Source organism: Geotrypetes seraphini, chromosome 1 (genome assembly GCF_902459505.1).
Source record: "Geotrypetes seraphini chromosome 1, aGeoSer1.1, whole genome shotgun sequence".
Lineage (NCBI taxonomy): Eukaryota > Metazoa > Chordata > Amphibia > Gymnophiona > Dermophiidae > Geotrypetes > Geotrypetes seraphini.
In genome coordinates this window covers 405,417,621-405,439,474 of record NC_047084.1, presented here as the reverse complement: position 1 = coordinate 405,439,474, position 21,854 = coordinate 405,417,621, and the positions used below count along the sequence as shown (strand labels likewise).

Sequence of the window (21,854 nt, the reverse complement as noted above, 5' to 3'; positions counted from 1 at the left end):
AGAAGTTGTGGCCTATATATAGATCTGGTTAGATTTAAGTATTTGAACCTGAGATTGTTGATAAGAGTTATCCTGTTTATGACTCGAATGCATCTTTGTATATAGGCTAAACGTGAAATGATTCCTGAAGTCCAGCGAGTGCAGCCAACCCTCCCCCTTGTGTTTTGACCTCGAGCTTGTGTGGAGAGCAAGCGCATGCGCGGATCAAATCTACAGCAAAAAGGATGGTCTGGGCATGTGTATGGATTGCTCTGCAGCAATCCGTGGGGTTGCTGTGAGGCGTGCCTCTGATCGCAATAATTTGCATGAGGCAGCGTAGTGAATCGGTTGCCCAGGAAGACTTGGCTAAGGATCGCCTACGGATTGGATTGCATAGGCAAGTTTAATGAATCTAGCCCTATGTATGATAAAGCAGTCAAATTCTAATTCATCATTCAACTTCTTTCACTGCAGGACAACTACCCATAAAGCAAATTTTCTTCTTACAGTTTAAGGGCTGGGAATAGCACTGTCTTTATATCAATGGTTTTCAAACTGTGGGCTAGAACCCTTAAATTGGGTCACAAAAAAGGCTGCTTTGAATTCTTCTGAAACTCAACTGAGAGGAAGGGGAAAGCCGACAGTCGAGCTGCAGTCGATAGTTCGGACAAGAGTATCAAATAAAGATATTCAGCGGGGGAACTGCTGGGAAGAAACAAAAGACGAACAAAAGGGGTGCAAGGATCAAGAGAAACTAGAGAACGAGCAGACGAGCAAACAACAGGAGCTGGAGGAGCGGGTGGAAATGAGGAAACAGGATGAGGACAAGAAAGACGCACCGCAGAAAGAGGAAAAACGACACGAAACTCAGGGTCTGGCAGCCCATGAGGAGGACGGAAAGAGGAGCAAATCAAAATCACAAGGAAAAACAGCAGGGGAAGAAAGAAACCAGGACTTAAATTGCTTGTATGCAAATGCAAGGAGCCTAGGGGCCAAAATGGGAGAACTGGAAATCACGGCCAAGGAGGGGGACCTAGACATCATTGGAATCACAGAAACTTGGTGGACTGAGGAAAACAAATGGGACGTAGTACTGCCAGGGTACAAACTCTATAGAAGAGATAGGACCCACAAGAAGGGTGGAGGAAAGGACACCATTCACTCGAACAGACTGGATACAGCAGCCAGGGAGGAAGGATTGGAATCCTTATGGGTCAAAGTACCAGGAAGAAATGGAGCTGACATAAAATTGGGACTGTACTACCGCCCACCTGGACAAGCAGAAGCAATCGACAAGGAACTGGAAGCAGAATTGAGACGGGAATGCAAAAGCGGAAGTGTGATGGTGAGGGGGGATTTTAACTACTCTGGGATAGACGAGTATTGGAAACTCCAACTATGCGAGGGAAGCAGAATTCCTAGAGGCTGTGAGGGACTGCTTCATGGAACAGCTTGTCAAAGAATCAACGCGAGGCAATGCCACTCTCGACCTGATCCTCAACGGGCTAGGGGGACCTGCAAAGGAAGTGGAAGTAGCAGGATCACTAGGAAACAGTGACCACAACATGATCCGGTACAAATTAGAAGTAGGAACATCAAAAGTCAAGAGAACAACAGCGACTACGCTCAACTTCAAAAAAGGGAACTACGATGCTATGAGAACAATGGTGAGAAAGAAACTTAAAAACAGTTCAAAAAGGATGGAGACTGTAGAGAGAGCCTGGTCCCTATTCAAGGACACGGTGCAGAAAGCACAAAACCTGTATGTCCCCAGGTTTAGGAAAGGGTGCAAGAAAAATCGAACGAAAGACCCGGTGTGGATAACACATGAAGTGAAGAAAGCGATAGGTGACAAGAAAAAAATCGTTCCGAAAATGGAAAAAGGACCAAACCGGGGAGAACTGGGAGGAACACAAAAAACACCAAAAAGAATGTCACCGAGTGGTTAGGAAAGCAAAAAGGGAATATGAAGAGAGGCTGGCGAGGGAGGGAAGAAACTTCAAAACCTTCTTCAGATACGTTAAAGGGAAGCAACCGGCGAGAGAGGAAGTAGGACCGTTAGATGATGGAGACAGAAAGGGAGTGGTAAAGGAGGAGAAGGAGGTAGCTGAGAGGTTAAACAACTTCTTCTCGTCAGTCTTCACGAGCGAAGACACATCCAATGTACCAGAACCTGAAGAGATCATAAGTGGAGACCAAGAAGAAAAACTGTCGCAAATAGAGGTAAGCCATGAGGATGTCCTCAAACAGATAGATAGATTGAAGAGCGACAAATCACCAGGACCAGATGGAATCCACCCAAGGGTACTAAAAGAACTGAGGAACGAAATAACAGAAATACTCCGACACATTTGTAATCTATCCTTGAAAACTGGGGAGATCCCAGAGGACTGGAAAATAGCAAATGTCACACCTATCTTCAAAAAGGGAGTGAGGGGTGACCCGGGGTAAGCTTGACTTCAGTCCTGGGCAAGATGGTAGAAACACTGATAAAAGTCAGCATCAGTGAACACATAGAGAAAAATGGACAACTGAAAGTTTCTGCAAAGGAAGATCATGCCAAACTTACTGCACTTCTTTGAAGGGATAAACAGCCAGATGGACAAAGGGGAGCCCATAGATATCGTTTATCTCGACTTCCAAAAAGCCTTTGACAAGGTACCCCCATGAGCGGCTACTTAGAAAACTGTGGAACCACGGGGTAGAAGGGGACGTATACAGATGGATTAAACACTGGTTGGCAGGCAGGAAGCAAAGGGTTGGAGTGAAGGGCCACTACTCAGACTGGAAAAGGGTCACAAGCGATGTTCCGCAGGGGTCGGTGCTCGGACCGCTACTGTTCAATGTATTCATAAATGACCTGGAAAAGGGGACGAAGTATGAAGTTATAAAGTTTGCGGATGACACCAAACTCTGTAGCAGGGTTAGAACAGCGGAAGAATGTGAAGACCTACAAAGGGACCTAAACAAACTGGAAGAGTGGGCAAATAAATGGCAAATGAACTTCAATATAGAGAAATGCAAAGTCATGCATATAGGGAAGAAGAATCCGATGTTCAGTTACAAAATGGGGGGATCAGTGCTAGGGGAAAGTAACCTTGAAAAAGACTTGGGTGTGCTGGTGGATGCAACAATGAAATCAACTGCACAATGTGCAGCAGCCTCAAAGAAAGCGAACAGAATGTTGTGTATTATTAAGAGGGGAATTACGACCAGGACGAAGGAAGTCATCATGCCGCTGTATCGCGCGATGGTGCGCCCGCATCTGAAGTACTGTGTCCAATTTTGATCACCATACCTCAAGAAGGACATGGCAATGCTTGAGAGGGTTCAGAGGAGAGCGACGAAAATGGTAAAAGGGATGGAGAACCTTTCTTACGCAGACAGGTTGGAAAGGCTGGGGCTCTTCTCCCTGGAAAAGCGGAGATTCAGAGGAGACATGATAGAGACTTTCAAGATCATGAAAGGTATTTAGAAGGTGGAAAGGGACAGATTCTTCAGCCTATTGTGAACCTCAAGAACAAGGGGGCACTCGGAGAAATTGAAAGGGGACAGGTTTAGAACCAATGCTAGGAAATTCTTTTTCACTCAAAGGGTGGTGGACACCTGGAATGCGCTTCCAGAGGCTGTAATAGGACAGAGTACCCCACCGGGCTTCAAGGAAGGATTGGATAAATTCCTGAAGGACACGGGGGTTGAAGGATACAGATAGAGGTAGAGATAAGTTATGAAAGGGCTTAGAGGGAAGGACAAGGGGATTAAAAGGGCTTAGACACCGGTCACCTTACAGATCATGGACCTGATGGGCCGCCGCGGGAGCGGACTGCTGGGCAAGATGGACCTCTGGTCTGACCCAGTGGAGGCAACTTCTTATGTTCAATGCTCTCTAGCAACAGTCAGCATAAGGTAATAATTGCTATTATTTCCATTACTACCGCTATTGCCTTCATGCTTTGGATAAGTAGAGGAAAGAGGAGGAGAAAGTGGTAAGAGAAGAGAAGTGAGGGTCTATTGTTTCCATCTTCTAGAGTCAAATGAATTTTTAAGTCTTAAAATAGGGTCATATTAAAAAAAAAAATTGGGAAACACTGCTCTAAATCAAGACACACAAGATCAATTACATTCTGTGCAGCAGTGAGACTAAAGTTGATGCTTTTAAACCTGTGATATATATTGTGCATTAGTTGCTTTCAAATTCATTATGAAGCAGATAGGTGGAGTTAGTGTTTTTTTCTCCCTGGTCTTTACTAAAGGAATAGTCAAAAAAGCAAACAATGCTAGAAATTATTCAGAAATAAACAGAGTGAAATGGAGATTATCAGAACAGCCCCTGCCTCTAGGAGGATTAAGCATTTAGAAAGAGTTCAGTTATTTTCCAATTGTATATTTGAATGTTTGAAGTGAAACTAACTTTCACCCTGAGGAAAAAAAGGGATTAAAATTAAAGACCAGTGCAGCTGTGGCAAGCGTTTCTCTGGCAATATCTCTGATTGTATACATTGGATTGAGCAGGTTGCTGCTGCTACTTTAGAGGCTGGAGGGAGGGAGATTTCTGGCTGTGCTGATGCTTCAGGGTCTGGAGAGAGAGGGGGGTTGTTAGGTCAGGTGTGAATGATTTTGGAGGTTGTCTGAGGAGCACGGGAGACAATTTTTTTTTTTTTTTTTACTGGTTAGATGAGAGTGCCGGTTAGTTGAATACCGGTTAACTAGAATTCTACTGTTATTACCAATTTGTCAGCATTCCTCATTTCTGTTAACATTTCTTCATCTGTCTATTCATTCTGGCCTGGCAGAAAATAGTACATCCCTACCAATATACTTTCCTTTCACACATGAAATTTCTATGCATAAAGATTCCACACTGCTGTCTGTTTCAGACAGAATGTTTATTTTGTTTGGCATAATTCCCTCTAACATATAGTGTAATCCCTCCTCCAATTTGATCCACTCTTATCACTGCAATATAATTTGTACTCTGATAAGACAGTGTCCCATTGATTGTCCTTCTTCTACCAGGTCTCAGAGATGCCCATTATATCTGCCTCTATTTTGTGCTATACAGTGCTCCTCCGTGAATTCGCAGTCCCGGTCATTTGCGGTATTTTCTGACCGCGAATGACCAGGCAGGAGAGGGAAGCCAGAGCACCAGCGAGTGAAGGAAATCACTCACGGTATGCTCCAACCACTTCTTCCTGTACTAAAGTCGGGCTTCACCAATCAGGAGCTGCGTATCAAAGCAGCTCCTGATTGGTGAGGCCCGACTTTAGTACAGGAAGAGGCAGTCGGCACATACCGCAAGAGATTTCCTTCACTCGCTGGCGCTCCGGCTGCCCTCTCCTGTCTCCCCCTGCTAAAAACCGTAGTCGTGATTTTTCAAAAGACGCACCCTAGATTTAGAGGAGGAAAACAAGAAATAAAACCATTCTGAACTAAATTCTTCCTGCCAGGCTCTGCACCCTGTCCCCCTTCTGGTGGTCTAGTGGTAGGCAGAGACAGGGCAGACAGGCCTAGTGGCAGGCAGGGCCCCCCACCACGAGGCAGGCAAGCAGGCAGGTAGGGCCCTCCAAAGTGCATAATCTTTCTTCTCTTCTTCACTACCTATGTCTACCATTTCCTCCCCTTCCAATCTCTGTATCTTTATTCCTCCCCTTTCCAGCATTATTCCATGCCCCTGTCCCTATACCCACTCCTCCTTCAGCATTTCTTTGCTCTGTCTCTTTCCCTCCCCATGTCAAGCTTCATTTCCTTCCTCCTGTACTCCTCATCCCCCCCCCCCCCCCCGAGGCAGGCAGGCAGGGCCGCCGTATCCCCTCCAAACTCTCCTCCATACCTTATTTTAGTTCCTCCGGCATAGCTTGATGGGCCCGTTCCTCCATGTCCTGTCTGCCACGGGGGCTGAGGTGAATGTCAGAGGAGCGGCGGTGGAGGTGGCTGAGGCTCAGATGTGCCGCCCAGTGCTGCCATGGGGGAAGGGAGGGAGGAGAGCGGGAGGCCAGAACCAGCTGCCGCTGTTGCCTTAGCCCAGGGGTGTCCAATGTCGGTCCTCGAGAGCCGCAATCCAGTCCGGTTTTCAGGATTTCCCCAATGAATATGCATTGAAAGCAGTGCATGCAAATAGATCTCATGCATATTCATTGGGGAAATCCTGAAAACCCGACTGGATTGCGGCCCTCGAGGACACCCCTGCCTTAGCCGCTTGTTCTCTTGTCAGGACTGCGCAGGACTTCCAGTTCTGATGGCTACTGCTCGAGCCTGGCCCATGGGGAAGCTGCTGCTTGTGTGGGAAGATGGATTCGCTGTCTGCATGCTTGTTGAAGAGCTGCTACATTGATCAGCCCTGTTCAGTTTTAGGGTTGAGTTTCTTTGTCTACTATCTGGAACAAGGCTAGCTGCAGTGCTGGGCTTGTGACAATACCACCTTTCATACATATCTCCTCACTGAGCACCATATGCCCCCTCTCTCCTCCACATTCTGCAGAATCCCTCCCATATACTTCCTAAGGAGTGACCCCCCTCCAAATCCAGCTTCTCCCTAAAGTTCTCTCAGAGCCAGCTTCCCCAATGCACAACCATTCACAATTAATCTACTCTCATATATATAGTCAAACCACAACTCTCTTCTGCAAATGAAACAACTCACGTGCACCAAACCTCATACATTAGCAGAACTCGAAAACACATATCTCTGTAATAGAGGAGGGGCCTTACTGGCTACAGCATAGTATGCACACATGGATTTGACTTCTGGTTTATACTACTACCTCCATGACATTTTTTCAAGGGCTATGACAGCTGACTTCTTCTGTGAGGGAAGCCCTGCTTAGTCAACACCTAACATATAGCACAGTTACTTACCGTAACAGGTGTTATCCAGGGACAGCAGGCAGATATTCTCACATGTGGGTGACGTCATCTACGGAGCCCCAGCGCGGACAGCTTTTCAAGCAAACTTGATTGAAGTTTCAAGTTTGCTACACTGCACCACGCATGTGCATGCCTTCTTGCCCACTAGAGGGCGCATCCCACCTCGTGGTCCTCAGTTCCATAACTAGCAAAGAAGCCATCCCCGGGGAGGCGGGCGGGTTGTGAGAATATCTGCCTGCTGTCCCTGGATAACACCTGTTACGGTAAGTAACTGTGCTTTATCCCAGGACAAGCAGGCAGCATAGTCTCACATGTGGGTGACCTCCAAGCCAACCAAAAAAGGGCAGGTGGGAGGATGGCAATTTAGGAAAACAGATTACGTAACACCGACTGGCCAAACCGGCCGTCGCTTCTGGACAAAGTGTCCAGACAGTAGTGGGAGGTGAACGTATGAACCGAAGACCAAGTGGCAGCTTTACAAATATCCTCCACAGGAGTAGACCGGAGGAAAGCAACCGAAGCTGCCATCGCCCGGACCTTATGCCCCGTGACTCGACCCGGGAGCGTAAGACCAGCCTGAGCGTAGCAAAAAGAAATACAAGCAGCCAACCAGTTGGACAAGGTGCGCTTGGAAACAGGATGTCCTAAATGATTAGGATCAAAGGACAAAAACAATTGAGGAACCTTCCGGTGGGACCTGGTACGTTGGAGATAAAATGCCAACGCCCTCTTACAGTCAAGCGTGTGGAGCGCCGTCTCGCCAGGATGGGAGTGGGGCTTAGGAAAGAACACAGGAAGAACAATGGACTGATTGAGGTGGAAATCAGACACAACTTTAGGTAAAAATTTAGGATGGGTGCGGAGAACCACCTTGTCATGATGAAACACAGTAAAAGGCGGGTCCGCAACCAAAGCTTGCAGCTCACTAATCCGTCGAGCAGATGTGAGGGCAATCAGAAATACCACTTTCCAAGTAAGAAATTTCAGGAGAGACTTGTCGATAGGCTCAAAGGGAGGTTTCATCAGTTGAGCTAAGACAACATTCAAATCCCAAACGACGGGAGGAGGCTTCAGAGGGGGAAAACATTGATTAGACCCTTCATGAAACGAGTCACCAGAGGATGAAGTGAAAGAGAACGTCCTTCCAAGTGACGATGGAAAGCGGAAATGGCACTGAGATGCACCCGAACGGATGTCGTCTTCAGGCCTGAATTAGATAGATGCAACAAGTAGTCCAGCACCGAAGACACCGGGACCGAATCCGGATCCAGATGACGTGAGGAACACCAGGAGGAAAACCTGGTCCATTTCTGGGAATAACAAAGCCTGGTCGAGACCTTGCGCGAGGCTTCCAAAACTTCCCTCACCGACTGAGAAACCGGGACCGAAGTCAAGGGGAAAGGAACCAAGCGGTCAGGTGTAACGACTGAAGATTGGGATGCAACAGCGAACCCCGACTCTGAGATAGCAGAGAGGGAAACACAGGCAGAAGCAGAGGCTCCCTGACACTGAGTTGAAGAAGCAGGGAGAACCAATGTTGACGAGGCCACCGAGGCGCAATGAGAATCATAGTGGCTCTGGATGATTTGAGACGAACCAACGTCCTCAAGATCAGGGGAAAAGGAGGAAACGCGTAAAGGAACCTCCCTCCCCAGTCGAGAAGAAAGGCATCCGCTTCTAGACGGTCCAGGGAGTACATCTGAGAACAATACAGGGGTAGTTTGCGAGTCTCCGGGGAGGCAAACAGATCCACCTGCGGAGTCCCCCAGCGGTCGAAGACCTCGCGCAGGACTCTGGAGTTGAGTGACCACTCGTGCGGCTGGAGAAGCCGACTGAGTTTGTCTGCCAAGCAGTTCTGTTCTCCCTGGATATAGACCGCCTGTAGGAAGATGTTCTGGGAGATCGCCCATTCCCAAAGGCGCAGAGCTTCCCGGCAAAGGGACCAAGAGCCCATCCCACCTTGCTTGTTCACATAATACATGGCCACCTGGTTGTCCGTACGCACGAGGACTACCTGATCGTGGAGTAGGTGGCAGAATGCGCGAGCCGCCAGAAAGATGTCACTGATGTGACAGCGTCGGTCCTCCGCCGACCACAGGCCCTGGGTCCGCAGACCGTCGAGGTGGGCCCCCCACGCGTACTCCGAGGAGTCCGTGGTCAGAACCTTGCGATGTGGAGGGACGAGAAAGAGCAAACCCCCAGAAAGATTCAAAGAGTCGGTCCACCAACGGAGCGATCGTCTCAAAGAAGGAGTCACCGCTATGAGACAAGAGACAGGATCGCAATCCTGGCGCCACTGAGAGGCCAGAGTCCACTAAGGAATTCTCAGGTGCAGTCTGGCGAACGGAGTGACGTGGACCGTAGACGCCATGTGGCCCAGGAGCATCATCATGCGCTGAGCCGACACAACAGGTAGCCGAGAAATCAGACGGCTCAACCGAACCAAAGCCTCCAAACGAGGAGGAGGGAGGAATGAACGAAGGCGAACAGTGTCCAGCACTGCGCCTATAAATTGAAGTGATTGGGTTGGGCACAACTGTGACTTGGGAAAGTTCACTTCGAACCCCAGTCGCTGAAGGAAGATGATAGACTGTAGGGTCGCTGAGATAACCCCCTCCCTGGTCGGGGCCTTGATCAGCCAATCGTCCAGGTAGGGGAAGACCTGAAGCCCCCGAGACCTCAGGGCTGCAGCGACTACCACCATACACTTTGTGAAGACTCGAGGGGACGAAGCCAGGCCAAAGGGGAGGACCCGGTACTGTAGGTGTAGCTCGCCCACCTGGAACCGTAAGAACTTGCGGAAGGTGGGATGCACTGGAACATGGGTATACGCTTCCTTCAGGTCCAGGGAGCACATCCAGTCCCCTTCCTCCAAGAGAGGATACAATACCGGAAGCGACAACATACGGAACTTCTCCCGGACCAGGAACTTGTTGAGCTTCCTGAGGTCTAGAATGGGGCGCAAGTCCCCTGTCTTTTTGGGGACCAAAAAGTAACGGGAGTAAAACCCCCGCCCCCGCTGATCGGGGGGTACAGGTTCCACCGCCCGAAGCCTCAACAAGGCCCTGGCCTCTGCCATGAGGATGGGGAGCTGGGACCGATTGTATGGGCAAGCCCCCGGTGACTGTTCCGGCGGCGCCGACCAGAAGTTGAGAGAATAGCCCTCGGAGACGGTCCGGAGCACCCAAGCGTCGGATGTTATCTCGGTCCAAGCCGCATAAAAGGACCGGAGTCGACCCCCTATGGGAAGGGGGTCCGGCGCGATCGCGGAGGGGGGCCGGCCCCATCCGCATAGCCCGTCAAAAGGACGGCGCTGGCTTGGACGGACCTTGCGCCGGAGGTTTCGTTTGTCCCCCTCTTCCCTGTTGAGGTGGCCGCCGTGGGGGAGGCCTAGAAAAGGCCGGCGTCGACTTCTGAAGATAACGCCTCGGAGGAGGCCGGAAGGGTTTCTGTGGCGGGGCCCGAGGTTTCGGTCGGACCAACGAGGCCAACGAGCGCTCCTGCTCCGACAACCGTTTGGTCGCCGCCTCTAGGGATTCATCAAATAATTCGGACCCCACGCAAGGTAAATCCGCTAGGCGTTCCTGCAGGTTGGGATCCATATCGAGGGTGCGTAGCCACGCAAGTCGGTGCATAGCTACAGCAAAGGCCGACACCCTTGACACCAGCTCAAACGCGTCGTACACAGCGTGAAACAGGTACAGGCGCAATTGAGACAGGTTGGACATAAACCTGGCGAATCCTTCCCTACGGGAATCCGGTAGGTCGTCGTGATACTGAGGCAGGTCCTTCACCATGCCACGTAAATAGGATGAGAATGTAAAGGCATAATTGAGAACCCTGGTTGCCATAAGGGAATTCGAATAGAGGCGACGACCAAACTTGTCCAGGGTCCGACCCTCCCTGCCGGGCGGGACCGCCGCAGAAACTCTGGAGGGTTGTGTCTTTTTCAGCGCCGACTCGACAAGCAAAGACTGGTGGGAGAGTTGAGCCTTATCGAATCCCTTGGGTGGAATAGTCCTATACTTGGACTCCATCTTCGACGGCACCGCTGTGACCGTAAGAGGTGAAGTCAGGTTCTTAAGGAAGGTCTGATGAAGGACCTTATTCAAGGGAAGTCGGGGAGTTTCCCTCGGGGGAGTGGGAAGGTCCTGCTCCTCGAGGAACTCTTTGGTGTATTGAGATCCAGCCATGAGGTCTAGACCCAGGGCACGTGCCATGTCCTGCACGAAACTGGAGAAGGAGGACGGTCTGACGGGCGGCGAGGGGGTTCTCGACCTCTCCGCCGAACAGAAGGGGGAAGCCTCGTGGGAATAGCGTGGTTCCCTACCGGACCCGGATTCCCAAGAGGCCAGATCCAATGGCCCCGAGGGGGTCGGGGAACGTTTACGTCTCGAAGAACCCCTGGGAGAGGTACCAGGTGTCCGAGGTACCGAGGCACGCCCCCTCCTCTTTGGTGAGGAGTCACGTGAACCCCCTCTCGCTGGGGAACGGAGCAGCCTCGGGTTATCGAGGCGGAGCTCCGAGACCTGCAATGCCTCGCCCCCGAGCGGCGAGGAGCGACCACGTCATCGAGGAGAACCTCGCGAATGCTTAGGCTTCCTCGGACGACGCCTCGCCCGAGGCCGACCCAAGGGCGAGGAGTCCCGGGAGGACCTCGAGGAAGAGGAGGAAGAGATCCGCCTCACCCTGCGCACCTTGTCACGGGGCCTAACGCTACTCTCAGGCGGGGCCCCCGAGGCCGAAGTCGAGGGTAAGGTCGGGGCCGAGGCCGGTGCCGCCCCGGTACCCGAGGCCGAGGGAGCCGAGACCGAGGCTGCCGAGGTCGGGGCCCTCGAGGCCGAAGCCTGCTGCAAGTGCTCGAGGGCCCCAGACAGCTCCGAGTCAATCAATGCTCGGAGCAAGTCTTGGAACGCCGGGATCCCCACCATGGTAGGCAGGTCCGAGGCCGGGGTATGCTCCCTGGAGGGCGACCTCGGTCTCGAGTATTCCCTCGGGGCATTAGTGGCCGTAGTTCTTGGCGGGGCCGAGGACGACCCACCCGCCGTCGAGGAGCCCGAAGATGGCTTCTTCGTCGACCCTGGAGTCGGGGATGGAAGAGAGGACTTACCCGAGGCAGGTTTCGTCGAAGGAGTAGGCTTCTATGTCGAGGGACGCGGCGAAGCCGAGGATCCCGAGGCCGAGGTCAAGGCCGGGGCCGAAGCCGAGGCCGACGTCGAGGCCTTCCCCGGCGCGGAGTCGACCGCGAAGAGCTCCGCCATCCTGGCACGGCGTCGGCGGAGCGCTCTGGCCTAAAAGGTGGAGCACCGATCGCAAGAGTCAGTCGGATGCTCGGGTCCTAAGCAGAGCAAGCACCACCGGTGTGGGTCGGTAATGGAAAGTAACCGCTCACACCGGGTGCACTTCTTGAAACCCGTCAAGGGACGGGACATGAAAAACCGACCCGGCCGAAAGTAAGGCCGGCCGCGGCTCACGGGAGCCCCCGGAGCCGAACGAAAATAAACGTTTTTTTTGTTTGTTTTTTTTAAACGAACAATCAAAACAACAAAAACCAACGAAGTACAGCACAGCGACCGATCAAAATTCACCGGACGCGGCGACAGAAGGCAAAAAACAGCAGAGCTCAATTTCCACAGGGCTTCTGGCTCCGCGGAAAAAACTGAACTGAGGACCACGAGGTGGGATGCGCCCTCTAGTGGGCAAGAAGGCATGCACATGCGTGGTGCAGTGTAGCAAACTTGAAACTTCAATCAAGTTTGCTTGAAAAGCTGTCCGCGCTGGGGCTCCGTAGATGACGTCACCCACATGTGAGAATATGCTGCCTGCTTGTCCTGGGATAATGTCTTTCTACACTGCAAGGAGGATTTTGTAGCCAAGACAAAATTCATCATTCTAGCTAACTCCCTTGGGTCTGGCCTCCTAGAACCAAAGATCTCTAAAGCTATCCATGTACAGATAATCTGCAGCTTTACCTGGTACCATCAAAGGCCTAAAATGGAGACACGTCATGATATAGCAACCTTAGGCCTTTGAAAAATATTACTAGACGAGGCTATGGAGCATTGGTGGAAAGTAGAACTGTTTTAATTATTATCCCTAATGACCAATAGGCCAAAAAAAATAGCCAGTTTTGACCCCTAAACCATAGTTTTCCCACACCTGTTTTAGCAGCTGTGAAGACCTCTGGCCTGATCTCCACTTGATGACATAACCCATAGGTGAGAATGGCATATCCTGTTTGTCAATGAAGAATAATCCATCTGGCTAGATCTATATTCAATTTCTAAGTCCAATTCCTGGCCCACAGGCCGGTCAGAGTTACTATGGAAAGGAAAAAGTATGGCCAGTAGGAAAAAAGAGGCACTGATGCCTACAGAGACATTTGGATAAGACTCTTGCGAGACCTCATTTAGAATATTCTGGTCAATTCTGGAGGCCACACTTTCAAAAAGATATAAACAGGATCAAGTCATCCAGAGGAAGGCTACTAAAATGGTCAGTAATCTTTGTCATAAGGCATATGGGGGACAGACTTAAAGATGTATGCTTTGGAGGAAAGGCGAGAGAGGGGAGATATGATAGAGACATTTAAATATCTATGTGGCATAAATGAGCATGAGGCGAGTCTATTTCATTTGAAAGGAAGCTCCGGAATGAGAAGGCATAGCATGAAGTTAAGAGGTGATAGGCTCAGGAGTAATCTAAGGAAATACTTTTCTACAGAAAGGGTGGAGTAGTCTCCTGGTAGAGACAGACTCTGTTCAAGAAAGTGTGGGACAGGCACGTGGGATCTCTTAGGGAGAGGAGGAGATAGTGTGTGCTGCAGATGGACAGACTGGATAGGCAATTTGGCCTTTATCTGCAATCATGTTTCTATGTTTGCCCGATTGCAATACAGTCGTATCCAAATCAGCTAGAAGTCTAAAACAGAAGCTGAAAACTGCCAGACAACCCTTCCCTTCCTACCCCCAGCAATGAAATAACAAAGCTATGCTGATATTATATATGAAATCATAAAATGAAGTTCAATGCACATCCCTGCCCTTCCAGGTCATACCTTTAATGTGAAGGGCAATCCTTTGCCTTAATCAACTTCAATTAAAATCATTGGAGTCACATTGGACTTCACTTTGTCATTCCACTCTCATATTTCAAAAGTAGTTTTATCAACTTTTCTATGGCTTCATCAGCTCTACTCGGTTCGGTCACTGTTAAATTGGAATTCTTTGTGAATCCTTCTACAGTCACTGGTCATTTCTCATTTGGACTATTGCAACTCATCACTGGTTGGACTTCTGCAGTATCAACTGCGTCGACGCCAACTAGTACAAAATACTGCACCAGCTTCTCTAATGTTGCTCAAAATTCAACCATATTACTCCACTTCTCAAAACTGAGCACATGCTTCTCATCTCCTTCAGGATTCTTTATAAATATAATCTACTTACTTTTCAGATACTGGATTCTGGTTCTCCTCTATTTTTATTTTCTCATCTGATCCCATACTCTCCTAGAAGGGAGCTATGTTCCTCCAATCAATTTTTACTGACCATCCCATCAATTAGGCAGCTTTTTCTAAACGTTTACAGTGATTCTAGTTTCTCTGTAATGGCCCCAAAGCTCTGGAACTCCCTTGCACTATATCTGCGTACAGAAAAATCTTTTAAATCATTTAAATCACATTTGAAAGCCTATTATTTCAAGCTGGCATTTGACTCTAGTTCTTAACACTTCAGTTTAGTTCTTCCTTTGCTTTCTTCTTCTCGCATTTTTTTTTTCTTTTTCCCCTAGCCCTTATTTGTTCTTAACTCTTGATATTGTAAACCTTTCCTTGAACTTCGGATTCCTAAATCATGGAGAGGCACTACAGGGACTCCAGGGACCAGACGGACTCCACCTGACCAGCAGAGGTAAGAACGTCTTCGGACACCGACTAGCCCGCCTGCTTCAAAGGGCTTTAAACTAGGTGAGTTAGGGGAGGGTACCCACTTATATACCAGAGCAGTAAGTAACAATCCTGATGTGGTGAACCAAAACTCCACCTCCAAGTCCGAGGTAAGTACCCTCACTACAAAAGAATCGCTAGGAGACACTTTGACTCAATTGGGAAACTCACTACAGGGGTTTAGCAAACACAAAGAGTGGAGAGCTATGTATGTTAACGCACACAGTTTAGGGAATAAATTTCTAGATCTGGAAACAGAAATAGTGAATGCTGACCTGGACGAGGTGGCAATATCCGAAACATGGCTCACAGACTCTCATGGGTGGGATATAACTATACCAGGATACAACCTACTTCGCCAAGACAGAGAGGGTAAGTTAGGAGGAGGGGTAGCACTTTACATCAAAGAGAACATCAAAATAACCAGAATCACAAATGTCAAGTACACCGGGGAATCCATCTGGGTAAACCTGACCAGAGGCGGAGAAAAATGCCTGTACCTTGGTGTGGTATACAGACCTTCAAGACAATCGGAGGACAAGGACACAGAATTAATTGAAGATATTGAGAATATCACTTTACGGGGGGATGTCGTTCTGCTAGGGGACTTCAACATGCCTGATGTAGACTGGAACACACTCTCAGCGACAACTTGTGGTAGCAGAAGGATATTAACGTCCATAAAGGGAGTACGGCTCAAACAAATGGTACTAGAACCCACTAGGGCCCAGGCCATCCTGGACCTGGTACTTACAAATGGAGAAAGCGTCTCGGAGATCTCAGTAGGAGACAGGCTAGCCACCAGTGACCATAACATGGTATGATTCAACCTCAGGAAGGGCTTCCCTAGATCACAAACAAAAACGAGAGTACTCAATTTCCAGGGGACAGACTTTGCACGCATGGGAGAGTTCATCCATCAGACACTGCAGGATCAAGAAGTAACTGATAATGTGGAAGCTATGTGGTCAACCCTAAAACTAACCCTACACGAAGCAACTATCCGCTACAAAAAATCAGTAAATAAACAACAAAGAAACAAGAAACCCCAAAGGTTCATTGACGAGGTCTCGTACCTCGTCAAGAAGAAAAAAAAAAGCATTTCTTTCATACAAATGTACGGGGAAAGAAGAAGCTAACATTGAATACAGGACCAGGTCTTCAGAGGTCAAAACAGCAGTCAGGGAAGCCAAATCACGAGTAGAAGAAACTCTAGCGAAGAACATTAAGAAAGGGGACAAATCCTTCTTCAAGTATATTAGTGACAGGAAAAGGACCACAAAGGGGATAGTACGCCTTAGAACACCGGAAGGAAATAATGTGGAAACAGATTCCGATAAAGCCAAACTACTGAATGAATACTTCTGCTCAGTCTTTACCTATGAGGCACCAGGGTACGGGCCACAGCCGGAAGCAAAGCCAAGCGCGGAAGACCCATTCCAGAATCTGAAGTTCACACCAGCTGATGTTTACAGCGAATTGACAAGTCTCAAGGTGAGCAAAGCCAAATTGGGACCAGACAAATTGCACCCAAGAGTGCTCAGAGAACTGTGCGATGTCCTGGCGGAACCATTAGCCCTACTCTTCAATCTCTCCCTACGTACGGGGAGAGTACCCCTGGACTGGAAAACAGCTAACGTCATTCCTCTGCACAAAAAGGGTTGCAGAGCAGAGGCTGCGAATTACAGACCAGTGAGCCTCACATCGATAGTGTGTAAACTACTTAAACGTAAAATAGACACAATCTTGGATGAGGGGAATCTAAGGGATCCCAGCCAACATGGATTCACTAAGGGTAGGTCATGCCAATCCAATCTCATTAGCTTCTTTGATTGGGTAACAGGAAAACTGGACTTGGGAGAGTCTCTGGACATAGTGTACTTGGATTTCAGCAAGGCTTTTGACAGCGTACCACACCGCAGGCTATTAAACAAGATGAAATTGATGGGGTAAGTGAGACACTAACTGCATGGGTTACTGACTGGCTGAGTGGGAGACTTCAGAGGGTGGTGGTCAACGGCACTCTCTCTGAGACATTGGAGGTGACCAGCGGAGTGCCACAGGGCTCTGTCCTGGGTCCACTACTTTTTAACATATTCATAAGGGACTTGACCCGAGGGCTTCATGGTAAAGTAACGTTATTCGCTGATGACGCCAAGCTATGTAATATAGTAAGTGAAAGCAATTTGCAGGATAGTATGACGCAGGACCTACTTATGTTGGAAAGCTGGTCCTCGACATGGCTGCTGGGCTTCAACGCTAAGAAATGTAAGGTCATGCACCTCAGCAGCAGAAATCCTTAAATGGAGAAACATTAGCTAGGACTTCAGTGGAACGAGATTTGGGAGTAATTATCAGTGCTGACATGAAGGTTGCCAAACAGGTAGAGAAGGCCTCATCCAAGGCAAATGATGGGATGTATCAATAGAAGTTTTGTCAGCCGGAAACCTGAAGTCATAATGCCGCTGTACAGAACCATGGTGAGACCTCACCTGGAATACTGTGTGCAATTCTGGAGCCCACATTATCGTAAAGACGTGCTTAGAGTCGAGTCGGTTCAGCAGATGGCCACTAGGATGATCTCGGGGCTCAAGGGTCTCTCATACGAAGAGAGACTGAACAAATTGCAGCTCTACACCCTAGAGGAGCGTAGGGAGAGGGGGGACATGATTGAGACATTTAAATACATCACGGGATGTATCGAGGTGGAGGATGACATCTTCTTTCTCAAAGGACCCTCTGCCACAAGAGGGCATCCGTTCAAACTCAGAGGAGGGAAATTTGGTGGGGACACCAGGAAGTATTTCTTCTCGGAAAGTGTGGTGGATCACTGGAACGGGCTTCCAGTGCAGGTGGTCGAGGCCACCAGCGTGCTCGACTTTAAGAATAAATGGGACATCTACATGGGATCCCTACGAAGGTCGGGTTAAAGGAACTGGGTCATTTGCACTCAGACTTAATGGGGTGGGTCAGTAGAGTGGGCAGACTTGATGGGTTATAGCCCTTTTCTGCCGTCATCTTTCTATGTTTCCTGCTCTTGATTGTCATTTGTGTCTAGTATTGTTAATTGTACAGTATACATTTCCCTGTTGTGTTTATTTTATTGTGTTTTTTAAATTATTTCCCTTTGATTTTTATCTATTGTTAACTGCTTCGATTTGACTTTTTTTGTTAATAATGGTGGTATATCAAATAAAATAACTAACTGTAACTGTATTTCATTTGGTTCCACTGGTGTTAAGACATTGCAGTATGGCCATGCAAGTGAAGTGCTGAATGCACAAGCATGTACAGATGCAAAGCATGTGTTGTAGTAACTCACTCACCTGTCCAGCCATTTCCGAATCTGCGCCATAACGAGAGCTCGATGATGAATAGTTTCTAAATTTCCCCTTGGCATCTAGAAGGATGACACATGCAACAAACTGCATTACAGAATGGAAGATTAGGTTTTTACCTTTGGTAATGATCTTTCTGTTAATCCTCAAATGAGTCATTTCAACAGGTGTTTCATCCCAACCCACGAACTGGGTGTTGCAGAAATCTAAAATTTTTCTCTCTTCTGCTCCTCCTACTTGGCAAAGGAATACAAAGTCCCCTGCAGTACCATCCAAAAGTGACCAAAGAGGACTGGAACAAAACAGATGCCAAGGGGCACGGGAAACTCCCCGCTATATAACTTCAAGTTTCAAGTTTGTTTATTAATTCGATGAATCGCTTATCCATAATTTACTAAGTGAATTACAACAAGTTATAATAAACATATTAAAAAACAAACAAATAATATTAAGTAAAAAAGGATAAAAAACAGACTCATAAACAAACGAAACAGAAATACGAGAGGATAAAGGGGAAAAGTTACATCGTTAATGTTTAGGAAAAAGAGGAGAGAACCATTCAGGGAAAAATATAAGGAAGGATGACTTGGCTACATTGCATAAATTATGTTTATTTTAAAGACTAAAGGCAAGATAAAGAAACAATTAATGAACAGGCAATAGAAAGCATAGGCAAGAACATGGCAACAACATAGAACCAATCTGCCATTTGCAATGAGCACAAATTGGAAGCGCGCCTTTGAGGAAAACATGCACCCACATATACAAAAGGATTCATCACAGGTTCCTGTCTGCTGGCTGGAAGATACTGAGGCCTGAAAGGAGAAGCATTCAAGGCAAAAATATGCAGGCGATAGAATAGATAAAGTAGACTGAGGGCAGGCTGTAATGACTTCTCCGTGGATTAACAGAAAGATTACCAAAGATAAGAACCTAATCTTCCATTCTGTTACATCTACTCCAGAGTCATTACAGCAGGTGATGTACCAAAGCAATGGCAGAGTCTAGGGTAGGATGGAAGAGCCTGCCTATAACACAGAGGCCCCAAAAGCAGCATCAGACTGGCCTATCACATCCACTCTGTAAAATCTGGTAAAGGTATGAAGAGACGACCAAGTGGCTGCTCTACAAATTTCAGCCAAATTAATTGTTTGAGACTCCGCCCACGAAGCGGCAACACCTCTAGTCAAGAGGGATTTGAGCGAAACTGGTGGCTGTTTGTCAAAACTAATGTAGGTTGACAAGATGGCCATGCGGATCCATTGAGCAATAGAGGCCTTAGAAGTTTGCCTTTCCATCTGGACTGACTAGTCAGGACAAACAGATGATCCAAGAGATGGAAGTCATTGGTTCTCTCCAAATAGTGAAGCAAAACTCTGCAAGCATCTAGTTTCCGCAAAAGCTTATCCTTCTTTTCTGACCCCATGGAATGAAAAGCAGGCAGATGAATTTCCTGATTCACATGAAATTCGGAAACCACTTTCGGAATAAAGGAAGAAACCATACCGAGGAATACTCCCCCACCTCCATGATCTGAAGAAAGAGTTCCCTACAAGAGAGGGCCTGCAATTCAAAAATACATGGAACTGAGACAATTGCCAGGAGGAAAACAGTCTTGACTGGAAGATTCAAAATAGATGCCTCCTTGAGCGTTTCAAAAGAAGGTTCAGTCAGATCCAACACAATATTGAGATTCCATGTAGGAAAGGGCTGACGTAGAGGAAGGGATAAACGAAGTGCCCCCCTGAGGAATCCAGTCACATTAGGATGAGCTGTAAGTAAAGAAGAGCCATTATGTGATCTGAAGCAGGAACGGCCTGCCACCTGTACTTAGAGGAAAACTACCGCTAGGCCCTTGTCTAGACCGGTCTATAAGAAGGCTAAGGCCACTGGAATGGGAGCCTGCAAGGGCTCCACCTGGCCTTTGGCACAATAGTGCTGGAAAGCTTTCCAAGCCTTGGTATAAACCGCCATAGTAGATGGCTTCTTGGACTTCAAAAGAGTGGCAATGTCTACATAAGAGTAGCCTCTTTGAGTGAAGGCCTTACACTCAAGAGCCATGCGGTAAGACCAAAGCGCTGGGGATTCTCCATAGGAACCGGTCTCTGACTGAGAAGACAGCTTCTTGTCTCAATGAAGATGAATCCCATGAGCGACGATGCCAATTCAGGGCCTCTAGGATTACTAAGTCTGGATGAGTCACACTCCTGCAAACAACCCAACCCACCGTAGACCAGGGCGGAAAGACGTAGAGTAGCTTCTGAGTTGGCCAGGGCTGAACACACACATCTAGACCTAAGATTCCTGGTTCTTATCTTCGACTGAAAAAGGCTTGACTTTGGAGCTCTTGGTCAAAGTCATCAAGTCCAATGAGGATCTGCCCCAGTGACTCACAATGAGGTGAAATGCTCTCTGCAAGAGTGACCACTCTCTTGGGTCTAGATTTTGGCAACTGAAAAAGTCCGCCTGAACATTGTCTACACCGGCCACATGCACCACTGAAAGAGCTAGGTGAACCTCCACCCACCGGAACAGCATCCAAGCCTCCTGACTTATGGTGCCCCCATGACGATTAATATATGCCACCGCTATGGCATTGCCAGAACACACCCTACTTTTCCTTCCAGGGTGTTTTGCAGATCTCTGAGCACCAACCAAATGTCTCTGAGCTCGAGATGGTTGATTAACAAGTGCCTCGGATGGAGTGACCACTGGCCATGGATGGAATGATCCTCACAATGGCCCACCAGCCCCAGCCCAAAAAACTTACATTTGTCGTCAAAGTGATCCATTCCTTGATTGTGAGGCATGCCCTTGTCGAGAGCAGCTCCATGAAGCCACCAGCGCAAACTTCTCCACACCACTTCTGTTCAGGGAAGAAGAATCTGAAAGGAATGAGGTTGTATGGACCATTGGGACATAAGGGACTGTTATAGTGGCCACATGTGCGCCCGAGCCCAGGGCACGACCTCCTGGGAGGCCACCATGGATCCCAGGACCTGCAGATACTGCTAAGGCATGGGACTTGGGACTGTCAAGAGATCCTCAATCTGTTTCTGGAGCTTCACTTTGCATGGCTTGGGAAGAGAAACACAGTCTTGGAGAATGTGAAAACGAACTCCTAGGTAGTCCAATGTCTGAGATGGAATTAGCTGGCCTTTCATGAAATTGAAAATCCAGTCCAAACGCTGCAAAAAAGACACCAGTCTCCACAGCCTGCTCATACTCCAATTTGGACGGCACCCTGATCAACCAATCATCCAAATATGGATGAACCAGGACTCACATTCTGCACCGTCATTACTTTAGTAAAGGTGCGGGGGAGGGGGGGGGGCATTGCCAACCTGAAGGGAAGGGCCACAAACTAGAAATGCTGATGAAGTACTTGAAATCTCAGACACTTCCAATATCTCCTCTCGTCAGACAAGTCCCTCCTCTCTGTACTGTTTTTCCTCTACCACCAACTCCCGTCTCTGTCCCTTCTACCTTGCTGCGCTGCATGTTTGGAACCTGCCTGGATCATTATGCACTTCCTTCTGACTGTGCATCCAATTTTTCCTCTTTCTTTACTCAGGCCCAACAATTGTTCCTTTCTATTCCCTCCCTCCCTCCTTCCTATGTCCCAAGTTAGTGCCTCTCTCCTCCCTCTCTCCTTCCTTCCTTTCTATTTCCTGAGTTCGTGCCCCCTCTCCCTCACTGCCTTCCAGCCTTTGTCCTTCTTCCCTCCC

The 21,854-nt window shown here is 48.4% G+C and overlaps 1 protein-coding gene across 3 annotated transcripts in view; it reads right to left on the bottom strand.

The window, feature by feature from the left end:
- ELP1 (elongator complex protein 1) overlaps positions 1–21,854 on the bottom strand; it is an 882,162-nt gene that overhangs the window by 446,959 nt on the left and 413,349 nt on the right. For all 3 annotated transcript variants that reach the window (XM_033918172.1, XM_033918151.1, XM_033918160.1), the window contains exon 19: positions 18,115–18,188. In XM_033918172.1, the coding sequence (XP_033774063.1) occupies positions 18,115–18,188 (74 nt within the window). The remainder of the gene's footprint in view (positions 1–18,114; positions 18,189–21,854) is intronic.